Source organism: Orycteropus afer, unplaced genomic scaffold, assembly GCF_000298275.1.
Source record: "Orycteropus afer afer isolate SDZICR_OR568_19922 unplaced genomic scaffold, OryAfe1.0 scaffold00052, whole genome shotgun sequence".
Classification (NCBI taxonomy): Eukaryota; Metazoa; Chordata; class Mammalia; order Tubulidentata; family Orycteropodidae; genus Orycteropus; species Orycteropus afer.
The window spans coordinates 2,179,807-2,192,755 of NW_006921639.1; the positions used below are offsets into that span (position 1 = coordinate 2,179,807).

Below are 12,949 nucleotides of genomic sequence, written 5' to 3' on the forward strand. Positions count from 1 at the left end.
TTTTGGTCAATGACATGAGACAAAGTATATGTGAACTGCTGTATGAAAAGTGAATTTACTCTGTAAATCTTCACCCAAATCCTAATAAAAAAAAAAAAAAGAGTATATATAGGTTTAGCAGAGGATATTTCCATGTATGTTTTTGTATGTGCTGCAAATAGATCCCTGTATGTAGTAGAGCATACAGGGGGCAAAGTTATGAAAATTTATTAGCCAAAATCAAAAACCTTGAGGGACTGAGGCATTGGGGTTGGGGGTTTTGGACCACAGGCCTGAGAACATATCTAGGTCAATTGGCATAATATAGTCCACAAAGACAATGTTCTACATCCTGCTTTGGTGAATAGTGACTAAAGACTTAAAAGCTTCATAGCAGCCATCTAAAATGCAACTGTTGGTATCGCCCCTTCTGGACAAAGAAGAGTGAAGAAAATCAGATACTCAAGGAAATAATTAGTCCAAAAGACTAATGAACCACACAAACTAGTCTCCACTAGCCTAAGACCAGAAGAACTAGATGGTGTCCAGCTACCACTGCTGAAAGCTCTGATTGGGGTCACAACAGAAAGTCCTGGACAGAGTAGGAGAAAATGTAAAACAAAATTCAAAATCATAAAAAAGACTAGACTTACTGGTCTGATGGAGACTAGTAGAACCCCAGAGATTATGGTCCTTAGACATCTTTCAAACCTGGAACTGAACCCCCAGGGATCTCCTCTCAGCCAAACAACAGAGAGGACTATAAAGTGGACAAGCAACACCTATGAAGAACATACTCAGAAAAATCAACCATAAGAGACTAAAAGAACATCATTTGCCAAAAACCAAAGTGGATGGCAAGAAGGGGCAGAAGAGAAGAATGAATGGAAATGGCGAACCCACAGAGGAAGCCAGAAAAATTCTGCTACGTTGAGAAGACTGCTACTAATGTCACAAAACAAAATATGTATAAATTGTTAAATAGGAAACTAATTTCCCTGTAAACTTTTACGCAAACCACAATAAAATGTTAAATTAAAAAAAAAAAAACCTAAGACAGATTTAAGAACCCTAAGAGAAAACTAAGTATTTTTCATGTGCCACAAGACAAAGGCTTTCATGTGTTATAATGTACTCATAACTAAAGTAATAATCACTGTGACACACTCTTGGGAGAGAAGGGGAGCTCAGCTGGCAGGGCTCTCTATGCCTCTGAGGGCTCCACATAATGTGTTCAGTGCCAAATCCATTGAAACTAAATTCAGTAAGTATAAATATTCATGTGAATAATATCCCAATATGTTTTCAAATATTATAAATGTAATAGGGATTTTTTGTTTTCTTTAAAAAGGGGATTTTAAACTTTTACTGTCTATCAAAGGTTTAATCCTTGGTGTTCCCATAGCAGCAGTCCATAGAGTCAGATCAGGTGCCTCGGCACACAGTGTGAAAAGGGAAAATTAAAATATAAGGAAAAATAATTTTTAATTTTAATAAAAGCTAAAAACAAAGAAACTATTTCAAAGCCATTCAGACTTTATTCCATCTAGAGGATTCTCTCCTCCCCCGCCTTCCACCTCCAGCCTTGCCCTCATCATTGATGTTGTTTTTAGCTGCCATCAAATTGGCCCCTGACTCATGGTGACCCTATGTACAAAAGGACAATATGCTGCTCGATCTGATGCCATTCCTATGTTCGGACCATTGTGATGCATATAATTCCTAGCATTTTCATTGGCTGATTTTTAGAAGTAGATTGCCAAGCCTTTCTTCCTAGTTCATTTTAGTCTGGAAGCTCTTCTGCTTCCAGACACAGAGCAACCTGCCATCTACCACTGACAGGCATGTATCAGCTGCTCATGAGGTGCGTTGGCCAGGAATTAAACTTAGGACTCCCACATGGAAGGTTAGAATTCTACCACAGAATCATTGCTGCCTCTCAACACCAATTCCTTAAATTAAGAGAACTTCACCCCAAGGGAAAGAGTATCCCTTTAGATGGATGGACAGTCCTTTAGGGGCCCATGGGGTGAGAGCAGGGACAGGGGACTGGGGATGAAAAGGCATCTTGGGGATCTCTCAAAATCCCCTAGTCAACTTCTTCCAATTCTACCATACCACGATGCATCAGAATAGAGACCAACTGACAGGCCATGAGCCTATCTGGTCAGAATTTCACAGGATTCATTGCTCATTTGCAAGGGTAACAGACTGAGGGAAAATGAAGCACAGGGGATTTCTCAACTGAGCTGCACTCACATAGGTAGAAATCTTCCCAATTTCTCTCCACTGAAACCGTAAAGTTGCAATTCTGATGTTGTTTTTCACTTCGTAAACTATGACACCCTTGGCACAGATCCCCAATGCCATCTCTCTTTCTGGCCGTATCTTCTCTGGGAAAACTCGGTGAACCAGCACACCATATTCCGGGAGCTGCTGAGTGACCTGGAGTAAGAAAAACCCAATTTAGGAGAGACAGATACTGGTTTCAAATAATGAGTTCCAAAGTATTCTATGAAACCATCCCATAAAAAATATGTTAATAGACATTCTAGGGGAAAAAAAATAGGTAAGTTTGCCAAATATGTTTAGGAAACATTGAGATAAACAGATTTTCTTACTACAGAATTTCTCCCCATCTCTGATATGGAATGTGAAGAATAAATGTTCAAGAGCATTTTTCTTTTCTTTTTTAAGCGAAAGAATCATTTTTCATGGTGGACCTAAAATAGTACCTAGAACATAGTTATTATAGAAATGGTACAATAGAATAATAATGTTCTGAGCAAGTTTAGAATTCAGACTCTCTTGGGACATCATAACTTAAGGGATTTCTTTTTCCCAATTGTGCCTGTCAAGGCCCAAAGCTTTCATGTCACAGGTGGAAAAACTGAGGCTCAGGCACAGAAAGCAACCCCTAGATCTTAAGCATTGCTGCTAAAGAAAGAAGAGCCATGAACACCCAGCAGAGAAGCTGGCAAGACACTTAGGCTTTTCTTGTCATGTGGCAGTGCCTCAGTGGGGCGCCTACAGCCCAAGGTGTGCCCTGAGTTTACCAGGCTGTTGTTGTTGTTGTTCTTGTTATGTGCCGTCAAGTCAGACTGACTCATAGCGACCCCTCCTTGGGTTTCAGAGGCAGTATTACTATGGAAGTAGATTGCCCAACCTTCCTTCCAAGGAGTGGGTGGTGGGTTTGAACCACCAGCCTTCTGGGTAGCAGTCAAGTGCCTTAGGTTAGAAGATTGTATTTCATCAGGAGTCTAGGGCCAATCAGACCTGTAGACTGCATCAGGCCAGCCAAATTTTTAAGATAATGGAGAATTAATTGATAAAATGTTTTTATGTCTGAATGGTAGTAACCTCCCTATCTAGAGCTTTCTCTTCTTCATCTCCACCTGGAAGGCTCCAGTCCTTATCAGGCATTTGATGATCATGGACACAGATAGCAAGGGAGTTTGTTGGTGAGATATGATGTTCCATCTCTACACACCAGCAGAGAACACCATGTCAAGTGTTCATCATGCCCAGGCAGGGTCACAATAACAAGAACAAATTCTTGCTTTTAATAGCTTGTTTCTTGGGCTTCTGGTTGACCCTTCCACTTCTTATGATAAATAATCTCTGCACCCAGGTTACTCTACCTGAGGAGCCTACAGTTCTTCACATGGTCTTGAGGTCATGAGCCTCCATCTTTTAACTTTGGAGCATCTTTGTCTTCATCATTGTCATCATCATCATCAAAAGTGGTATTTATTGAGCATTAGTGCTGAAATATCCAATGGCCAAACAAGGTATGTGCTTAAGGTCTAACAAAACCGCTTCACTCAAAACTGATAAATTTTTTAAAGAATATTACCTATTCTCCGTGTCCTATCTACTAAGGAATCTTCTCATCCATTCTGTGTTACTATTGCTGGTTTACCTCTCAGAGGGTCACTACATCTTCATGCACCTGGAGGCATCTCACTACGTCCCCTAGACTCATTATAGCTGGCAGCACAGTTGAAACTGGAACCAGGCTGTTCTGGCTCTCAGCCCAGTATTGCAGCAACCTGGAAACAAATGTACTGAAAACAATTGGAAACAAATGAATCACTGTTTCCAGATATTCATCAAGCAATGAACAATTCATATACTTTGACCTTATAATTCCACCCCTGGGAATCTATCCAAAGAAAATACACTGAATAATCAAGACAAATCTTTTTCATAATGATGTTCAGAGCAATGTTCTTTACAATGGTAGAGACTTACAGGGTGGGTTGGGAAAATAGCTCCTGAGCAGCACATTTCCTAAAGGCAGTAACTACTGCCTTCAAGTAGATTACCATGCAGCCTCTACAAAAAGAAATTTTTAAAACATTTGTAATTACCTGGGGAATGCATATGCTATAATGCTAAGTGGAGGGAAAAACAGGATACAGCAGGTATGAGTTCAACAGTGAAAAAAATTGTTTACTAGCATATCACACCTTCTTCAATATGGATTACACCTCAGCATAAAGGAAATAAAAATCCTCACAATATGACCAATAAGCCACATCATGATAAATGAAGAAAACACTGAAGTTGTCAAAGATTTCATTTTACATGGATCCATAATCAATGCCTATAGAAGTAGCAGTCAAGAAATTGAACAACACATTGTACTGGGCAAATCTACTGCAAAAGATTTCTTTAAAGTATTCAAAAGCAAAGATGTCACTGTGAAGACTAAGGTGTGCCTGACCCAAGCAAAACTGGATGATGAATAAGGAAGACCAAATAAGAATTGATGTTTTTGAATTGTGGTGTTGGTGAGGAATACTGAATATACAATGGGCTCCCTAAAGAATAATCAAGTCTGTCTTGGAAGAAGTACAGCCAAAATGCTCCTTAGAAGTGAAGATGGCAAGTGTTCTTTGGACTTGTAATCAGAAGGAACCAGTCTTTGGAGAAGGACATGACACTTAGTAAATTAGAGGGTCAGTGAAAATGAGGAAGACTCTCAACAAGATGGATTGATACAATGGCTGTAATAATGTGCTCAAACATAACAATGATTGCGAGGATGATGTAGGACCAGTCAGTGTTTCATTCTGCTGTACATAGAGTTGCTATGAGTCAGAACTGACTCAATGATACCCAACAACAACAGTTACACAGATAAATGATTCTGTGGTTGAAAAAGTTTGGAAAACACTGTTAACCTATAACAGGTTGTTCTGGGATGGTACAGTAATGCAATTGTGACTCTTCCAGACAGAGTATGATTTTCAGCATTCCTCACACTGGAGTTGTGCCAAGTCTGCTTCAAGCATGAAATGAAGAACTCTCAGAGTTAATAATCATCAGTGAGCTGGAGTGAAAAGGTATCTGTTTCAAGAGACAACCATTTGATAAAGGGATCCTTTTTGTTATTTTAATGGAAATGGAGAGCCACTAGGAAATATAACAAAATAATGCAATGAACATTTCTGGAGCAATCAGGCTGTGATGGTCCCTGAGGATACAGTGCTGTCAATACACTCACAGCTGAGCAGAGGGACAAAAAATATACAGAAATAACTCCAATACAGTGTACCTTAGCATTTATCTATCTGGCAAAAACTTTTAAATGTTCATAAACTTTGAGCCCCATAATTTCACTCATGAGATTCCTTCCCTAATGAATCAAGCAGAAATACAGCTAAAGGTTTAAAATAGTCCCATATTAGAAACAATATGTACAGTGAAACCTGTAAAAGCTGGAACCTGTGTAAGGTGGAAACCTGTCAGAGAAGAAAAACTCAAATATTAGGAAAGTGGTAAGACTGTACCCCATCAAAGGTGAAAAACTTGCAAGACTCAGAAAAATAACCAGTCACACTGATTTCCAAGTCTCACAGGTTTCACTGTACTTCAACAAAACAGCAGTGAGAAAAAAATATGGTGCACCATGTATTGATTCAAAATAAAGTTTTAAAAATGCTAGTTATGTGGGAATATAAGAATACACAAAACTGTACATATAAACCCAATTTTAAATATACGTAAGAGATCCAAGAGGGTGGACTAGGCAGATACACTATTCAGACTACTAAAACAAAGGCATGATAAACCAAGTGAAATGGATACAAATTACAACCCTGGAATCCAGAGCTTCAAATGAAAGAATAAAGAATTTCAGAAATAGATAACACATTGGAAGGTCAAGGGAGTAGAATTGAATCATTGGAAGACAGAGTTAGTGAGAACGAAGATAAATTTCTTTAATACTAACCTGTAGAGGAACAATCAGAAAACATAATGAAAAATGCCTAAGAATTATGTGAGATATCATCAAGAGGAATCACTTCTGTGTGATTGGAATTTCGGAACAGGAAGAGACAAAAAATACACTGAGAAATTTGTCAAAGATTTCTTGTAAGAAAACTTCTCAAATATCATAAAAGGTGAGGAGATACACATTCAAGAACAGAATAGACTCCAGAGTCTTATCTCCAAAATCTATAGAAAACTTCAACATGTCAACACCAAGAAGACAAATAACCCAATTCACAAATGGCAAAAGACTTGAACAGACACTTCACCAAACATGATACACAGGTGGCCAACAGAAACATGAGAAATTGCTCATGATCATTTGTCATTAGAGATATGCAAATCAAAACAATGATGAGATATCATCTCACCCCAGCAATAATACCAAAGTTCAACAGGACAGAAAATAAGAAATACTGGCAAGGTTGTGAAGAGATTGGAACTCTTGTGCACTGCTGGTGGGATTGTAAAATGGTACAACCATTGTGACATACAGTATGGCGTTTCCTTAGAAAACTGAAAATAGAAATACCATTTGACCCAGCAATTCCATTATTAGGAATATATCCTAAAGAAGTGAGAGACAGCATACAAACAGACATATATACACCTATGTTCATCACAGCACAATTCACTATAGCAAAGACATGGAAACAACTTAAATGGCCATCAATGGATGAGTGGATAACCAAATTATGGTACATTGACACAACGGAATACTATGCTACATTGAAGAACAGTGAGAAATACGTGAATCATCTCACAACATGGATTAGCCTGGAGGACATTGTGCTGATGAAATAAGTTAATCATAGAAGAGCAAATACTGTATGAGCCCATTACTGTAAAAAGACAAAGAAGGGTTTGCTTGGGAAAGGAAGGGGAGAGATTAATTCCAGGCTAGTTGGGGTCCACACACTGACATGGGTAAGGGGAGGGAAGTATGGAAAGAGTCTGTGACCACCATGATAACATTAGGGAAAGGGAGGACACTGAATTGTGCACAAAGAAGATAGATGACAGATGCTAATACCAACCAGTATGCCCACAATACTACATTACCATTAACACCAAACACCAGACTACAGATAAACACATAAACACCTGAGAGGATCATATTGGGGTCAGTGAACAGGAGTATACTCTAGACCAAGGTTCAGTGCAGGCTAATCTTGCACAGACACCAGTGATACAAAATACCTACAATCCTTTCAGAAATAATAGAAGACAGACACAGAGTAATCCCTCGCAGACACTCAGACAGCGTGGGAGAGAGATTCAACAGACCTACCATCTCATGACCTTAGTACTGTGGGACACCAGACTCAATTGGCACAACAAAATACATAATAGCCTTGTTCCTCATCCTACATTGCTGAGTAGTGACTGGGGTCTTAAAAGCTTTCAAGTGGCCATCTAATATGCAGTGAATGGTCTCCTAGTATCAGAAGCAAAGAAGAGTGAAGAAAAAAAAGGGGGGGGGTCATTTGGAACCAATCAGCCCTAGGACACGACAGCCCTTGAGACCAGAAGAACTAGATAGTGCCCAGCCAGCAATGCCAACCACTCAGGAGAGGATCAAATCTGGAAATCCTGGATAGAGTGGGAGGAAAAACATGGAACAAAATCCAAAAACACAATAATGACCAGAATTACTGGTCAGATGGAGCCTGGTGAGACCCCCAATACTATGGCCCTGGGATACATTCTGGGCCTGGAATAAAACTCACTCCCAGGGGCTGGCTCCCAGCCCAATAGTTAACAAGAAGTACATGCAGACCACTCAACCCAGGGTAACGCACCCACATACTCTATGGAAATACATCCCCTGGAGCAATAGATCACAGAGCACCAGGGGGGCATCATTCACATGGAGGAAATGCAGAACAAACAGGAGGGCATAACTATGAGGGGCACAGGGGGAAGGTTACTGGGCAGGGAGGGGAGGAGACTGGGTTAGGGTTGGGCATGGGAAATGGGGAGTGAAACTAAATGTACACATAACATTGCATGCAAAACAAACACTTAAAATAAAAAATAATAATTAAGTAAAACAAAATAGAGGCACTTTAAAAAAGAAAAAAAGAATAGAATAGACTCCAAAAGAAAATCACCAAGACATATCATAATCAAACTCCAAAACCAAACACAAAGAAACAATCCTGACAGTAGCTCACAAAAAAATGAAAATTCTACAAAGGATAACCAGTAAGACTAAACTCTGATTTCTTGGCAGAAACCATGCAGGCAAGAAGGCAATGGGATGGCATATATAAAATACTGAAATACAAGGCAACTTCCAGTAAGATGGTGGAATAGGCAGACAAGCTACACAAACCCTTTTCAATGAAGAAAATATAAACCAATTTACAGAGATACAGAAGGTAATCCTGAAGCCCTGAGTTTTGAAAGGAAGTATACAGAAGTGGATTGGGCACCAACTAGTGGAAAAACTTGAATGAAAACAGTGAGTATGGAGATGGACAGAGCTGCAGACTGTCAGCTACTCTGATGGCACCTACAGCCTGAATATTTCCAAGTGGTGTTGGGAACTGAGAATTGACCTAAAGATCAGCCCTGGTCACCAAGGGCTGCAGGGACAACTTCACTAGTGGCCTAAGACTAGGAAGGGAAACAGCCAGGACAGGGATAAACTGAGCTGTGGACTTTTGGCTGTTCAGAGAGTGCAGCCATTTGGATTATTTACAAGTGGTGGCCATTTTGAATATTTAAAGTGACTAAGGGCACAGCCATTTTGAATGTTTAAAAGTGGCAGCCATTTTGGATATATGAAGTGACAGCATTCTCATTTGGATTCCAGGGACCTAAGAAAAACCTCTGTTTGCCAAGGACAGCAGGGACATATGGGAGTCTCACAATGAAAAAGGAGACAGGTGCTGAGTGTATAAGTGCTGCCAACTAATGAATAGAGTAGCACAGTACTTACTTACTAAGATAACATACAAAGAAAACAAAAATTGTGGGCAAGTCACTCCAACATATAATCACCAATTAAATATAAACACAAAAATGTCATAATGTCTCAGAGACAACTGATCATCACAGTCCATACAAAGAAGCAAGAAAAAGCAAGAGAAACAAGGGACCAGGATACAGACCCAGAGCACATCTCTGAGGAAGAGGCAGCATTGGAACTCCTGGATATAGAATTCAAAAGAATTATATTTAGGTACCTTCAATGGATTGAGGGACAGATCAAGGAAAACACTGACAAAACTGAGGAAAACACAGAGAAAACCCTAGGACAATTTTGAAAGACTATACAAGAGCAAAATGATAAAATAAATTAAAAATTAGAAATCATACAAAATCTACAGATAGAAATCCAGAAGTTTCAGAAATAGATAACACATTGAATGGGCAAAGGAGTAGAAATGAATCAATGGAACACAGATTTAGTGAGATTGAAGACAAATACCTCAATACCTCTTTGGAAAGGAATCAATCAGAAAAAAGATCAAAACAAAATGAAGAAAGCCTAAGGTTCATGTAGGATACCATCAAAAGGGATAACCTATGTGTCATCAGAATTCCAAAACAGGAAGAGAAAAATAAAACCACATAAAAAATTGTCAAAGATTTGTTGGAAGAGAATTTTCCTTGTATGATGAAAGATGAGAATATATCCATTCAAGAAGTCCAACGAACCCCAAACAAGTTAGACCCCAAAAGAAAATAACCCAGACATATCATCATCAAACTCATCAAGACAAAGAAAGAATCCTGAAAGCAGCATGTGAAAAATGAAAAGTTACCTACAAGGGGCAACCAGTAAGACTTAGCTCGGATTTCTTGGCAGAAACCACATGGGCAAGAAGACAATGGGTTGGTATATATAAAACCCTGAAAGACAAAAATTTCCAACCAAGAATTATAGACACAGCAAAATTGTCCCTCAAATATCATGGTGAAATTAGGACATTTCCAGATAAGCAAAGATTAAGGGAATTTGTTAATACCAGACCAACCTTACAAAAGATGCTAAAGGGACCCCTTTGGACAGAGAAGTGACAACAGCAAGCAACAAGTGACCATCAAAACACATGATGATATAACACAGAAACCAACTCAGTTATGGAAGTATCCAAAGTAAATAGCCTACAAGATTATAAACAGGGAACCAGAAATATCAATTGACAAATGAGGACAACTACAAACCAAAAAGAGGGAAAAAACTATGTAGTTACAGAACTTCTAAATGATAAGGAAGTCAAGACAACTGCAAGATAGAATGGACTTTTCTAAACTTGGGAAGAAAATTATAAATCACAGGTTAACCTCAAAGAAAAACTATAAACCTTCACATCAAAATGAAAAAGAGGAACAGAAGGTTTATATATGGAAGGAAACTTGCTTTGTTGGTTACCAGGGATTGGAGGGGAGGGAAGGGAACACTGCAAAAAAAAAAAAAAAAAAAAGGCATTGACCCATGCCACTTTAGTTTTGTGTATTTCACTGTACATAAATTATATTTCAATAAAATGTATTTGAAAAATACTGAAAAACAAAATTTTCAACCAAGCATTATATCCAGCAAAATTGTCTCTCAAATACAATGGCAAAATTCACAGATAAAAAGATACTAAGAAAATTTGTAAAAACCACACCAGCATTACAAGAAATGCTAAAGGGAGTCCTTCAGACAGAACCAACAATGGTGGACAACAACTCAAGATTTAAACACACAGCATCACCTGGCCATCAACCCACATATAGAAGTATCAAAAATAAATCAACAAGACCGAAAACAGGGAACCAGAGATGTAAATTTGTAAACTGAAAACTACAAAGTAAAAAGAGGGAATAAATAGTATAGTTACAGAACTTCCAAATGAAGAGGAAGTCAAGACAATATTGAGATAAAATTGACTATTTTAACTTTGTGAAGATAATAATAAATTACAGGGAAACCTCAAAGAAAATTAATAAACTTTCTCACCATAATAAAGAAGAAAATCACAAAGTTTCACTGGAAACAATAGGACAATAGCAATGAAGGAAATGCTAAGAAAATCCATAAACAAAATGAACTTACTATATGAAAATATATTGAACAAAGAAACCAACACCACACACACACACAAACTCAGCAAAATGGCCGCAGTAAACTCCTACTTACTGATAATTATACTGAAGGTAAATGAATTAAATGAACCAGTCGAGAGAGTAGTAGAATAAGAATTACATGACCCATCAATATATTGTCTATAAGAGACATACTTTAGGCATAAAGAGAAAAGTAAGCTAAAAGTGACAGGATGGAAAAACATATATGAAGCAAATGGCAAGCAAAAGAGAGCAGGAATAACATATAAATTTCTAATAAAATATACTTTAAGGCAAAAACCAGCAAAAGAGATGAGAAAGGACATTATATAATGATTAAAAGGTCAATCCAACAAGTGGACATAACCATAATAAATCTCTATGCCACAGCCATGGTCCCTATTTAATATCAAACCCTTAAATGAAAACAGCCTGTTAGCGAAGGTTATGCTAGAGCAGGAATAGTAAGTAGGTTTCGTTAGCCCCCTGTCTTCAACTGGTAACTGAATAGTAAGCTGTTCGGAGGCCTCACTCAGATCCTAATACCTGTTCCCACTCACACATTCATATGCATATGTTCATATGCCAGTAGCTGTGTTGAATCCCTGTGTACATCAAGTGCCTGACCCTGGATGGCCTGCCTCAGTTTACTCCTTTTTCTCACTGTGCCTTGTTACCTCTTCTTCTTTGGTCATCCAGAACTCCATTTGTCAGGAGACTAGAGGTCAAGGCTTCCCACTCTGCTGTCTTCCTGAGGCTTTGGGCCAGTGTAGCATCTCAGACCACAGCTGGTGTCACTTCAGCCTCTTCTTCCTGATAGTTCCTGTTGTTCTTAGAACTCTGGTTTATTTATAATTCCAACTCTACCTTTTTCTGCTTATATAGATAGTAATGGTTATCGACATTCTGTGTATGTAAACAGTGCATACACACACTACATACACACACCAGAGAGAACAGACCATGTAAGCTATCTCTCAGCTTCATTTCAGGTGCCACTTTTAGTCAATAATGCCTAACAAGTGTCAGGGTTCAGTGGGAAAAGGTGGTGTGACCACCGAGCAGGGCAGCAGTGGCAGGTGCTGCACACCTGCCCTCAATTGACATCTCACATCTGCTCTAGGATCCTAAGCTATTTGTGATAGGAACCACATGTTATGTTCCTTTCTGTCTCTGTTGTGCCTGCCTCACAGGAAGTGCCCAGATATGCTTGGACTAGTAAGTTTACATAACAGGAAATTAGCCTTAAAACTACATGGCTTTAGATGTGTTAATTTATCTTTCGTACATTTATCTACTTGTGAAAGACCTACTCTTTAAAGAATGCTTAAGTAATTGTCAGGAGCTCTGGTAGCATAGTACCTAAGGTATTTGACTACTAACCAGAAGGCTGGTGGTTCAAACCCACCGGCCACTCCTTGGAAGGAAGATTGGGCCATCTACTTCCATAGTGATACTGCCTCAGAAACCCAAGGAGTGGTCGCTATGAATCAGGGCCGACTCGATGGCACATAACAACAACAACAAACAACAACAATGCACTCGGAGAGGCGGGGCAAGATGGCGGACTAGGCAGAAGGATTGCACAGACCCTCTTCAACAAAGAAAAGGGAAACCAATT

The 12,949-nt window shown here is 38.9% G+C and overlaps 1 protein-coding gene across 1 annotated transcript in view; it reads right to left on the reverse strand.

The window, feature by feature from the left end:
- Positions 1-12,949, reverse strand: part of FRMPD2 (FERM and PDZ domain containing 2) — a 221,629-nt gene that overhangs the window by 100,398 nt on the left and 108,282 nt on the right. The window contains exon 14 of the mRNA XM_007938683.2: positions 2,239-2,424. Coding sequence (XP_007936874.2) covers positions 2,239-2,424 — 186 coding nt within the window. The remainder of the gene's footprint in view (positions 1-2,238; positions 2,425-12,949) is intronic.